Source organism: Cetorhinus maximus, chromosome 19 (genome assembly GCF_964194155.1).
Source record: "Cetorhinus maximus chromosome 19, sCetMax3.hap1.1, whole genome shotgun sequence".
Classification (NCBI taxonomy): domain Eukaryota; kingdom Metazoa; phylum Chordata; class Chondrichthyes; order Lamniformes; family Cetorhinidae; genus Cetorhinus; species Cetorhinus maximus.
Window position 1 is genome coordinate 37452273 of NC_135897.1, and position 13816 is coordinate 37466088.

Consider the following 13816-nt stretch of genomic DNA (forward strand, 5'->3'; position numbering starts at 1 on the left):
GAGGTCCACCAATTCATCGAAATTTTTTCAAATCTGGGGCACTGGATGTTGTCAAATTTTGAATCAAGCTGTAGGTTTTGCTCCCACAAGTACTCAAGAGGATCGCTCACCTCTTCCCTCACTTGAAAAAAGAATGTGAGACACTCTATGTATTGAGACCAATCGTCTGTGGCTAGTTCAAAAGGATCAATTCTCCCAAATTGAGAGAGGATAACTTATTCAATTCTAATGGAACTTGATACTTACAATCACTGGGTAAGGTACAGTGTCAATTTAATTTTAACTTGATTTCTTCTGTTCAATCCTGTTTTATTCTCATTGTCAGTGTGTTGTAGGGTTGCTGAGTTGTACTATTAATGATAGAGTTGATCTGCAGACACTTCTTGGATGGAAACATTAAGTTCATTTATAATATATTCAGCAGCAACTACAGGCGTGCTTTCAACTCCAACTCTATCTCTGCACTGACCGCTGAGGTAGCCTGAGCTACTCTCCGATTGGTTGCTACAAATCATGTGATCTTGCTTTAACAAGTATTATTCTTAAAGGTACATTACAAATAAATAAAACCATGATTACTACAAATATGCAGATGAGGCTAAAGATTTTGAAATCAATGCTGAGGGATAAAGAATCAATGACATTTTTTTTAAGTTCCAATTAGTTTTTTACTTCCATGTTTATACAAAACTAGATGGTTCACTTTGATTTCTGGCTTTGTGCTTGGGCCTTCAGCACCTTCGCTACTATCTTCTGTTCCTCAATAAGGAATGCACTCTTAATTCTGTCACATATACACTTGGCGCACATGGATCCACCATAAGCTTGACTGACGTGCTTCTTGGTCTTTGACAATCTCATTAGGACTTTGGGTCTAACAAGCCGAATATCGCGGAGTCTTCCAGGTCAGATACCACGTGCAGACTTTGGTGCTTTGCCAACCTTCTTAGTGTATAGGAACACAATGCGGTTAGCGGGTGTGCGAGACAATCTTTTCTTCTTGGAGGCAGTGTTGTCGGACAACCTACGACAGTAAGTTAGGAGCCGAACCATCTTTTAAAGCTGCACCCATTTTGTTGAGACACGGATGATGGGCGAGCAAGACTGGATGGTCTCTTCTTAATCCCATGCCTCTCCACCTCCCTCTCCTTCTTTAAGATTTCCCTTTAAACCCTTTTAGCCTCTCCTAATCTTTCCTTCTTTGTCTTGATATCTATTTTCCCTTGGGACTGTGAGAAACACCTTGAGATGCTTTGCTACGTGAAAGACATAGCATAAATGTAAAGTATCGTGACTACAGCCTGGACTGCGACAATTCACTTATCTTACTTTTAATGCATCTCCCAGTCCCATGGCATCTTCCAGCAAGACAGACAAGAGCATCAATGCCATGGGAACATCATTCAAATTGTTTAAATTATGTTTAATGTGCAAGTGTGTGAATGCATGGAACGCAGTAAATGAGGTTGATAAGCTACAGATTGCCATGTGGGAATATGCTGTTGTGGCCATAACAGAGACCTAAAAGGGCAGGACTTGGTACATAATATTCTTGGATACAAGTGGTTCAGGAGGGATTGGGAAGGAAAGAAAGGAGGACGGGTACCAATACTGATTAAGGAGAACATTACAGTACTGGAGAGAGAGGATGTCCTAGGGGGGTCAAGGACACAACCTGCTTGGTTAGAGCTAAGAAACCATATAGGTATAATTACATTATGGGTGCATTCTATAGCCCACCAACAAGTGGGAAAGATATAGAGGATTAAATGTGCAAGAAAAACACAGAGAGGTACAAGGAATTTAGAGTAGTGATAATGGGGTACTTTAGTTATCCTCATGTAAACTTGGGAAGCAATAATGTAAAGGGCAGAGATGAAGTTCTGGGGAATGAGGTAGGTCAAGTGGATCAAGCATCAGTAGGGGAACATTTAGGGGACTGTGAACATAATACCATAAGGCTCAGGTTAACTATGGAAAAGAATAATGAGCAATCCAGAATAAAAATAATTAATTAGGAATAACTAATTCAATGGGGTGAGAACAGATCTGGCCCCGGTAAATTGGAATCAAAGATTGGCAGGCAAGCTGTAACTGAGCAATGAGCTATCTTTAAAGAGGAGCTGGTTCGGGTAGAGTCAAGGTGCATTGCCATAAGGGAGAAAGGGCAAACAAATCCACTGCTCCCTAGAAGATGAAAGTGATAGAGAGTAAGCTAAAGCAGAAAAAGGGGTGTATAGCAGATATCAGGCAGATAATACAATTGAGAACCAAGTTAACTATAGAAAATTCAGGGAGGAAGTAACAAAAGAAGTAAGCGAAGTAAAGAGAGAATATGAGATGAGACTGGCAGCTAACGTAAAAAGAAAGACAAAAGTTTTCTCTGGGCACAAAAATAGTAAGAGGGTGGTAAAGGAGAGATGGGGCCAATTAGGGACCAATAAGGGCATTCATGCATGGAGAAAATGGGCATGGCCAAGGTACTGCACGGACACTTTTCATCTGTCTTTACCAAGGAAGAAGATGCTACCAAAGTTTTAGTGAAAGAGGAGGTAGTTGAGACATTGGATAAGCTAAAAATTGATAAAGGGGAGGTGTTAGAGAGGCTGGCTGTATTTAAAGTTGATGGGTCACCAGGACTGGATGAAATGCATACAAGGATACTGAAGGAAGCAAGGGTGGAAATTGATAAAAAATACTTTGTCAGTCAATAATTCAGTTTTTAAAAACAGCTTGAAATAATCTTCTCAATATTTCTTTTGAAGGTTGCTTTCCTCTTTATTCCAGACAAGTCAGTAAGTGTGCCAAAAAGTTTTGCAAATGATTTAAATCAGTTCTGTTCCTTTGTGGATTCCAGTGATTTGTGTGTTCAATTCATCTGCTGGCTGTTTTCACTTGCAGAATTGTGAGCACCTTTGGAGATTGAGATCCAAAGCAAATTAAATCTGAATTTCTAATTATATAACAGTTACAAAAATTTCAAGTACAAGTGTTGGTGTACCTAGTACATGGCTTGCAGTTCAAACCACCACCTGCACACAGTAGATTTCCACACATCTAAGAATCCCTCACTTTGGGATTGATGCACATTTAATTTTCTGCCACAAAAACAAGTGCAGCAGATGGATATGGCTCATACATAATGCTGCTGTTACACTGCTAGTATCAGCCTACTGCTGCAAATGAAGCAGAATTGAGCAATACAGCTTTACTTCCACTTATCACAAGACACTTAGTTCATGTTCCAGTTTCATATGAGACTCAGTGCATTACTCGGACATGCCGACAGCTAAACTTATGCATACATTTATATTTGGCCAACATTATAATACTGTCTTCAGTCCACTAATACTGTCTTCAGTCCACTCAAGCCAATAATGATGCAAGCCAAGAGCAAGCTAACACAAACTAACATAGTGAGCAGTGCCATAAAATGTGCTATATCAATGCAAGTTGTTGTTTTTGTTGTACATGAAGTGAAAGAGGAAAGGAAAACAAGCACATCGGTCAATGCAATTTGTATGGTGGTGGTGTTTTATAGTTCACTTAGGGAGTCCAAGCTGATGCGCAATATGTATTTTTACACCCATGTTATAGTCTCGAGCTAGGAATAGTGATGGTAGAGGCTCCAAAGTTCTTTCCATCACATGGCTGATCAGGCATCTCCCCGGCTCTTACTGCCTGCCAAAGGTGTGCATTGGAAGGATTTACAGGTTGACACTCAATCTGTTTGGCTGTGTTATGTACACACCTTCCTTGGCCATCAAGTCCTGGAGTGAGACTCAAACCCAGAGTTTCTGGCTCAGAGACAGGATGCTATCCACTATGCCACAAGACCTTCAAAACTTGTTCAAATTTGGCTAAAACAAAACTAAGCAGTCTAACTTATAAAATCACCACTGATGTAATGTCAAAAGTTATTTGTACATTGAAACCATAATGAAACAATTTGCTTATGAAATGAGTTTGCATCTGACTTACACCACTATCTACCAGAAAACCTATTTTAAGAAGTGTTTTTTGTAACTGGACTTAAGCAAAAACATTTAAAATATGAAAGTTCTACTCACAGAGAAATCACTGTCTGGGAACAGCAGCATATCTTTAAGGGGGTGATCCTGAATTTGGCTCTCGCATTCTCCAACGACTGCCTCATAGTCCAGTGGTTCAACGATTTTAGGCTTCTCTTGCTTCAGAAGAAAATTTTTTTAGAAAGTGTTAATCCATCTGCATTTAAATACTGAGGACCCCCACCCCTTAAAATTTAACATATATACTACACTGGGTTGAAGTCCAAAGGACCCTGTACAGCTATTACTGCACATCAGTATAGTTAGTTAGAGCACATAGATCATAAGTCTTACTCATTTTTGCTTCACTGATTTTTTTTCTTGAAATTATTGGTTTCAACCTTTTTGGACATCACATTACAAATTCTACCACATCAAAACAGCTAATTGTCTTTTTAGTTCTTCTCACTTGCAAAAGCTGACTACAAAGATTGTGAAGACTAGACACACGCATTTGAGTGAATCCTCACAAAGCTCTGCCACTCTGCAATGACACAATCATGCTGTGTGACTAACTCATTGCTGACATCTCTATGAAACTGGCATCAGTACTACATCAGAATGTGCAGTAAAATCTTTAGATAAGCCTGCACCAAGCAGTGTTGCCAAATGTGCATGAACATATCCCTGTAGGTTTCACCACATGATCTGCCACCTCCGACCACACCATGCTCTTGCCATTGGCAATCTAATATGTCCATCTTCACAGCATACCATCTTCCTATGCCAATGGAAAGCAAGTAGACTATTAATGTCTGATTGGATGATTCTTAACTGTCAAAATAAAGCTTTTACACATCAAACAAAAGTGTCCAAAGAAATTCAAAAGAAAAACAATCGTTTTCAGTGCCCTGTGATTTTTCTCCTGATAGAAGAGTAGTGTCCAAGAGATTAATCCTGGAAGGTAGTGGCAAGTTGCTTGGCCAGCTTGTTCTTTGCTCAGTATTCAACCTGTGAATGATTTTAAGTGGGGCATTGCAGGACAGATTCTAACTGAATTAAAAATCTTCCACAGGCTGAATTTGGCCTCACTCAGTGCACAAAACGAAACAGATCTGCAGTCTTCCAAGCTTGGCATCTATATAGCATGCTCCAATGACCAGTGAATTATTAGGCCGAGGGAAGAAGGTACAAGCAGCTAAATTTCTTCTGACAGCAAGCACACTGGCTGACTAACTAAATTAGCCATAGCATCAATACAGTACTCTATTTCTATGAACAACCATTTTGGGATAATGTATTTATTCTTCCAAGTATTTAAAATTTCATCCTCTGCTTTGTAACATTCTTTCTTTGTATCAAAAAAGCTGTGATGTTTATAAGAAATAGAATGTTTCCAAATTTCCATGTCATTTATTGATGATTATTTCTTGAATAGATTCATCTCAATATTTCTCCATAAAATTTATAAAACATTGCAACATCTTTGCTTCTTTATGGTTTCACAACTACCACCAAAGAATAAAACTATTTTTTTGTGCATCATTTGCCGATTGGAAATTTGCCATTCCTTCAGATCTTCGATTCTGTAAAATGCCTCAATAGACCAAAGAGATGAAGAAAAAAGAAAAGAAAGACTCCCATTTATATAGTGCCTTTCATTACCACCGGATGTCTCAAAGTGCTTTGCAATCGATGGTGTACTTTTGAAGTGCAGTCACTGGTAATATAAGAAACACGGCAGCCAATTTGTACATGGCAAGTTCCCACAAAAAGCAGTGTTATAATGATCAGAAAATCTGTTTTTGCAATGTTGATTGAGGGATAAATATTGGCCAGGATACCAGAGACAACTTCCTGCTCTTCTTTGAAATAGTGCCTTTCGATCATTTATGTCCACCTGAAGGGGCAGATGGAGCCTCGGTTTAACATCTCATCTAAAAGGTGGCACCTCCAACATGTAGCACTCCCTCAGTACTGCACTGGAGTGTCAGTCTTGATTTTTATGTTCAAGTCCTTGAGCAGAACTTGAACTGGAACTTCTGACTCAGAGTGCTACCAACTGAGCCACAGCTGACACAGGTTATAACCTATGAATTTAAACAGGGCATGGTGGTAACTATACATCTAAATAATTAAATCATGATTATTCATAAGGTGCAACATTAGGAGTATTTATTCTTTAAAGAGAATCTGTAAACACAAAGCCTTTTTGATGTAGAATGCACTTACCTGTTTTTATTAATAAAAAGGCAATGGTACACCAAAAAAATTAGAAAGATATTCTACATATTCAGAACAAAACAACTGTTAATGTGAACAACAATATTTATATTGTAAACTTCCTGGAGGTTTACACAATTAAAAATGAATTGAATTACTGCCAACAAGTGAAACATTAAACCAAAAGCCATGTCGTCTGCTCTCTCAGGTGGACATAAAAGATGCATGGCACTATTTGAAGAGCAGAAGAGTTGATCCTGATGTTCTGGTCAACATTCATTCCTCATTCACCATCATCAATAACAGATTATCTGATAGCTGTTTGTGGGAGCTTGCTGTTGGCAGTTTGGCTGCCACGATTTCCTACATCACACTTCAAAAATACTATTAGTTGTGAGGCACTTATCCTGAGGTCATCAAAGGAACTATCCACAAGTTCCTTCTTACTTTCCAACTTGGCATAGTATTTCCGGTTTGCCTGTTCTATATCATGGAACATTTTATGTACTTCTGCGGAGACTCCTACTAAATCAACTTTTCTCATATCTGAACAGCCCAGGTATTGACAGCCTCCATCATTTGGGATCAAACTGGAGTATTGTGTTCAATTCTGGACACCATGTTTTTGGAAGGACATGAAGGCTTTAAAGAGGGTAGAAAAAAGATTTACAAGAATGGTTCCAGGGATGAGGGACTTCAGTGACCTCGATAGGTTGGCTAAGTTGCTGTTGTTCTCTTTGGAGAAGAGAAGGTTGAGAGGAGATTTGATATAGGTGTTCAAAATCATGAGAGGTCTAGATAGGGTCAATAGGGAGAAGCTGTTCCGATTAGCGGGGTGGAGGGGGTGGCGGGGGTGGAGGAAGTGGTCGAGAATCAGAGGATACAGTTTTAGAGTGATTGGCAAAAGAAGCATCTGCGACATGAGAAATAACTTTATCATACAGTGTATGTTTAGGATTTGAAATGCACTGCCTGAGAATGTGGTGGAGGCAAATTCAATCATGGCTATCAAAAGTGCATTGAGGAGAAAATAATGTGCACAGTTATGAGGTAAGGGTGGGGGAGTGGAACTAGCTGATTTAGTCTTAGAAAGAGCCTGAGCAGACACGAAGGGCCAAATGTTCTCTTTCTTTGATGTATGGTTGTATGAAGGAGGGTCTGAAAATCCTCAAAGAAGAGTACTGGGAGTTAATTGTGTGTTTCAGAACCTGGACTATGCACTAAGCAGCTCTAAACCTCTGATGTGGGAATAGCATTTTAAAGTATTTTGATATGGATTTTATGCTGAACATGTTGGACACAAAGTTAGGTTTAGGCCAATATGCTACTAATCTGTCCACACTTGAACTTCAAATTCAATATAGTATTGCACTTTACAGTCTCACCCCATTACTAATGTAACTCAGGTTATACACAGTTTTTTCTGGTAGATGATGACGATGCCAGATAGGTGACAAACAGAGAAAGAAGCCAGGCTCATAGTAATGTCTCCTTGGAACCCAAAAGTTTCATTGTTGCCTAGCTTTTAACCCATCTGGCAGCATCGTGCTCTCCCGGTAGCTGAAACAGGCAGAAGAATAGCACAAAGAAGGTGTGCATCAAGACCCTAGAGCTGCACCTCACCAGCCAGCTAAACAAACATTAAAGTTGAGATAAGAGTGAGTCTGCACAGTCCTAGAGCTTTTCAACGGAGGCTGTACAATCCCTACTTCATCTTGATTTTGAAGTTTAAATGTAGACAGTAAAGACAATGGATGAAATTTTAACTCACTCAAAACCAATCCACCTACACAGTTCAAATTGGGCCCATTTTGTCAAAAACTAGCTGTCCTGCAAATCTTAGGTATAAAACTGTTCAAAAACGTAAGCCTTTTTGTATATCTCTGTTATGTATAAAATCCATTCACAAACACCTTGGAAGAAAAGCATGACTTACTGCATCAGACAATTATTGCTGCTCAGTTAATAGAGCATGTCGTATTAGTTAGTCCTTTGTTTTACCTTAATGAACCTGAGAAGTTTGCCCTGCTCCTCATTCTCACTCATGTTCCTGTTGCCTCTCAGTCGTGAAGAGTCCCTTAGGTTTGGGGTGCAGCTAACAATCTGCCAGTGTCCCTGATGGTCGGTGAGTAATGGTGCAGACAGCACCTGTGGGAGGGTGTGTTGGGACGGGCCAACTCAATAAAGGGGAATTTGCACCAGGTGTCCCAGGGTAGTTTCCACACAAACCAGATTTTCAAGCAGATGCCCACTTCTTCACCAGTTCCAGATCTGGATCCTCACTTGAAACCAAGCACAGGGAGGCTGGCATGGAGGGTTAGTGAAGAGCCCTCCAATGTAAATCCTCTACCCTTTTGCTCCTTTTATAAAAAATAAGCAACATATTTGTGCCCTGAGCGCTGAATTAGAGCGGCTGCAAACTGCAATTAAAAACACTGGGAAAACAATAAAAGTTTTATATCTTTAAAAATTCTGTCTACTCAAGGGAGCTAATATTTTTAACTTTTAACTTGATCATTTGGAAAATACTATCATTTAGATTGCCTACATTTGCATCAGAGTTTTTTCAGAAAAAAATTACTTGCAATTATTTTATTTTCAAAACATCAACACTTAATAGCTCGATGTACATTTCATCTCTGCTTTTTATAAATGTTTACTTCTATTGAAATGTTATTTTGTTATTAACTTATTCATATCATGTGGACCAGTAAAGACAAAGGAAATAGGGGCAATGGATTGCTTGATCCATTGTGGATTCCAAATGGCCAAATAAAAGGTCAAAAATCAATATTTTCTGTGACAGCATGACCCAGACCCTTTCAGGTATCTCTAACCCTACTTGCTTTGGAGGTACATGGTTTAAATTATAATAATCCAATGTTCAACTGGAATCTTAGTATATTTACTGGTTTTCATATTTTTGTATCCTTTCAAGGGATGTAGGCATCGTTGGCTAGGCCAGCATTTGCTGTCCATCCCTAACTGCCCTTGAGAAGGGTAATGAGTATAAAATAATATATGTAGTATATAATATTATATGTTATATTATATATCCAGAGCCACTTTTGACATGTTGGCTTCCTTGGTATCGATAGGTTTTCTGAAACCTTTGTTCATTGGCTAGGTAGAGATATAACCGAATGCCTGTCTAATGCATAGTTACCACAATTTGTTTTATTGATCACTAGACATGCTAAGCATTGAGTCCATCAGCACCCTTAAATCTATTTTTAGTTCACATCAGCTACCACAGCACTGGGAACGTAATCAGCAAAGTCGTGCTGACCTAAGAGAACTTTAAAACAAAAATATTTTATTGTAACCCATGTTAAAGGACTGGTGAGGTAACCTGCATCTGCTGTGCCAATTTGTGAAGATCCAGCTTTCCCTGAATCTATACTGAAGAATCAGGCTCTTGATGAAAATATTAATATTTTAGATATGTCAAATGCTGCTGAGACAGAACATCCTCCCAGATCGAAATGGTCACATCCTGTAAGAAAGCACCTTAAAAATATCTTTCTTTTGAAGTTAGCAATTCGCTTGTATCCAAGATCTCTATCGAGCCAAGTGCTGGAAAATGGGATTAGAATATATAGGTGCTTGATGGCCAGCATGTACACGTTGGGCCGTGTGGCCTGTGCTGTCTAACTCTGTGACTCTCTCTCTCTCCATGACTCTATTTATTAAAAAAAAATTCCGCCGCCCAAAATTGAATCCTTCAACATTTCTCTTTGAGTTGAAAACTGCAGCACACAAATGAAATCCAAACCGATTTCCAAGAAAAATGAGCTGGTACGTAAATCAAGGAAACCTATTCAGGTCTGAATGGGGAATATACATTTAACAACCACTAACAGAATAAAAAGAAAACACCAAGGAGTCAGTTGAGATTAAGAGACAGGATGTGGCTTGTGAGGTTTTATACAGAATTTTAAAAATACTGTTCAAAAATATCAGTGGTTTTGGAACTCATTAACAGGTAATTTGTTGTTGTTCTTTTAAGAAAAACACATAAACACTTAAATATTTTTTTAAAAACTACATCCCATTCCAGACTTTATATCAGCTATAACCTTCTAGCTTTCAACTGATTTGTGTCTGACAGATTGGCAGTTCCGGTAGACAACTTAAACATTAGCCTTAACTTCCTGTTGCCAGCAAATTGCAGTACACGAACTGATGGTTTAAAAACTTCAGTCTCTTTCTGCTTCTGCGGCTGTGGCACAGAGCAATGCCCTCTGGGAGTGTATATCAACACATTGTCAGGACTGCATAAGGAGCCTTGGTGCTCAGTATACCAATAGTGGTGTGCATTGTTCTGCACCAAGAGTCCATAAATATCCATATATTGATACAAGATATCTTATTACATTGCTTAGAGTGAATCAAAGATATGTTTTTTCTGATAAAAGAGGACACTTGTATTGCAGTCCAAAATAACTTACAGTGCTCTCAGCTAAACAATAATGACATCACCAGAATGGGAGATATTAAAAGTCTCCCTATTCTAATCATCAGGAGAATATTAATAAGGTGCATGAAATAACAACAACTTGTATTTACATAGAGTATTTAACGTAGTTAAATGTCTCAAGCCACTTCATGGGAGCACTATCAAACAAAACAGACTCTGATGATATTATGGAAGTGGAAATAGGTGGTCTTAGTGATGGCACAGATGTATGGTCAGAAGATCATCTCAGGGTCAAATATGACACCAACACGATGAACAGACTGATTCAGCTTCACAGAGTTGCCAGGGAGAGGGATGGCATCAGTGGCTGGGGAATGGAGTTTGTGGTGGGGACCATATGGGGAAACAGAATAATTTAATGTCATCACATAGCACAATATGCATAACTGAACTAGAATTTTAACAGTTCCCGCATATTCCTCTCTGACCTTGGCAAATAGGGGAAGAAATATAGAAAATCATATTGTGACATCAGTGGAGTTGCCTGACCAGGAAGTGATATCATCTGAGGCCAGAAGTAACTGCATTATGCCACTAATTATTCTCTTAAAAGAAAAAGACACTAGTAAATGGGGGCAAACGAAACATGAATAGGCAATAAAGAAAGTTGCTCACAATCATTGTCATTTGAATATGAGTAAGCTAACATGACAGTTAACCTCCCAGCCTGGTTTTCTATTGTTGAATTCAATATACAGTGGGTGCATTTTCTAGGAAAGCACTTTCACATAATAAATGCCTGGGTAATGAAGTACTGGGTGGAATCTTATCAGCCCTGTGGAGGCACCTTTGGAGGTGTGGGAAGGGGGAGGAGGTGAGTGTAAATTTGAAAAAGTTGGTTCCTCGATGTCTTCCAAATTCCGTGCACCTTTGCAGGAGGTGGGCTAAAAATAGCAGCTACCCCACCAGGTACCAACTGGTACACAATTAGAGTAGATTAAGTTTCAATTAGAAAAGTTAAACCTAATAGTATGAGATGTTGTGAACGGCGCACAAACCTACCAGCCATGTCAGCCCCGGGCAGATGAGAGAGGACAGCCCTAAAGTGGGAGGTTGGAGGCTCATAGCTTTTCAGGCTGTGGAGAAGCTCAGCAAGCAGCAATTGGCAAAGCTACTGCCTGCCCATGTCAGAGCTTTGTCATTGAGTTCTGAAATAGTGGAGACAGCTGTTCCATGGATACTATTGGCGCTGCAGTGCCCCACTGCCAATCCATCAGTCCAGCCCTCAGCAGCGCTCCCACTGGTTTCCCTGTGGGGGCTGCTGACCCCCATTCGAGTGGGTTGTGATGTCCGGCATTCCTTCTTCAGGAATCCAGCCACCATCCTCAACCGGCTGGCAAACACAGCAGTGGCTTCTTCGTTGGCCACCTCCTATAAGATTCCCAGTGTCAGCACATTTCTGACCAGTGCGGGATCAGAACCCAGATATAGACCTAAAACCTGAAAATCTTTAGAGCTGATAAGGTTCTTCCAAATGGGTGTCCAGTAAAGAATAAGTAAGATCTGGGGATGTGGGAGCAATAGAAGTGGAAATTGAAGGTCACAGCTCCCTGAATGCAGAAGCAATCAAAATGCAGAATAAATCACCATATAGGAAAGCAGATGTAGCAAATGTGTTCTGTGTTGGGGCCATTGATATAGTTCCTCAGTGCAACATTCCCTCAGTTCTGAACTGTCAGATGCTATCTTTGGGATGACATGTTAAATTATAACCCATTTGCCCTCTCCGGTGGGTGTAAAAAAACCCCATGATGCTATTTGAAGAAGAGCTGGGGAATTCTCCTTGTTTTCTTAATCAATATTTTATCCTTCAACCAACATTATTAAAATAAACATCTGGCCATTGTCTCATTGCTGTTCGTGGGATCTTGCTATGAGCAATTACTTGCTGCATTTCCTACATTACAACACAGTGTTTGCACTTCAAAAATACTTCATTGGCTGTTGATTGTTTTGGGATGTTCTTGAGGTTATGAAAGGTGCTATATAATTGCAAGTAATGTAATGTAATTAGCCATAGACCACAAGGGATCATTGGCATCTCTCTCTACTGAGAGAGACAAGTGGTTATATGGTTGAGAGGCACCACTCTGCAGCAAGTATGGGGCAAGGCCAGGAGACAGGCCTCCATGAACAATCGCAGCTGGTATGGGGATTGAACCCATGCCATGGGCATCATTCTGCACCACACTCTAGCCAACAAAGCTAACCAACTTCCTAAGTAATTGCAAGTATTTTCTTTATTTCAATCCTTCAGTCCACTGACCCTAAAGCCAACCGAATGGGAGAGAGTGCAGGAAATAAACACAAAGGGAAACCTGGAGCCAAGTGATGAGAATCTGATGTGGAAGAAAATTATATTACATTTAGAAGCTGAGACTAAGGAGTTGATTGCAAAGAGCAGTGATTATTGGCAGTGTTGTCCACAAATGAAATCGCCTTTTTTTGCACTTAATAATTATAAACTTTAAAATGAACTTGCTCACCAGTCAGCCAGGCATCCATTTGGACTAATTAGCTGCATTTGAACACTCACTACTTTTAACACAGTGGAAACTTTGGAATGTGCAATACTTAAAAAACAAAAACTTTAGACAAATTTTGCAGGTGAAACTCGATATAAGTGCAGGAGGACAGCATCACAGAATAAACAGGATGAAAACAGTCTGTTGTGGGGGAAAGAAGCCTAAAGCTTTGTGTTCGGATAATCTCATTAAGTCATCTGTTTCTGCCAGTCAGATTTTCAGAGATGAGAGCTTTTGTCAGAGGAGTGCATTTCACTCAGCGATGGCTTTGTGTTAAAGCTGCAGGGACAGATCCCAGTAGGGTTTGGCCAGCCCACTTTGCACCAACCTAAAACAGCCCTTAAAGGTGCTTTTATATTTTAGGAAAGTGGTGCAATAGTGGTATCCCAGTGTCTCCTCAGCACCATCCCCACCCACATCCTCCCATTTATCCTTCCACCTGCCACCATTTTCCATCAGATGCTGGGCAGAAGTGAAGAGATTAAATATGGCAGCAGCTTTACAATATGCCAAGGTGAATTAGCAAGAGAAATGTATGTTTGTCACGAAGTGCAATTTAAAACATAAAAATCCAAATA

The 13816-nt window shown here is 39.7% G+C and overlaps 1 protein-coding gene and 1 pseudogene across 8 annotated transcripts in view; both read right to left on the reverse strand.

Annotated features, from left to right (window-relative positions):
- dock10 (dedicator of cytokinesis 10) overlaps nt 1-13816 on the reverse strand; it is a 370245-nt gene that overhangs the window by 214830 nt on the left and 141599 nt on the right. For all 8 annotated transcript variants that reach the window (XM_078563739.1, XM_078563738.1, XM_078563737.1 and 5 more), the window contains exon 2: nt 4071-4190. In XM_078563739.1, coding sequence (XP_078419865.1) covers nt 4071-4190 — 120 coding nt within the window. The remainder of the gene's footprint in view (nt 1-4070; nt 4191-13816) is intronic.
- LOC144693752 (large ribosomal subunit protein eL34 pseudogene) lies at nt 644-1064 on the reverse strand (annotated as a pseudogene).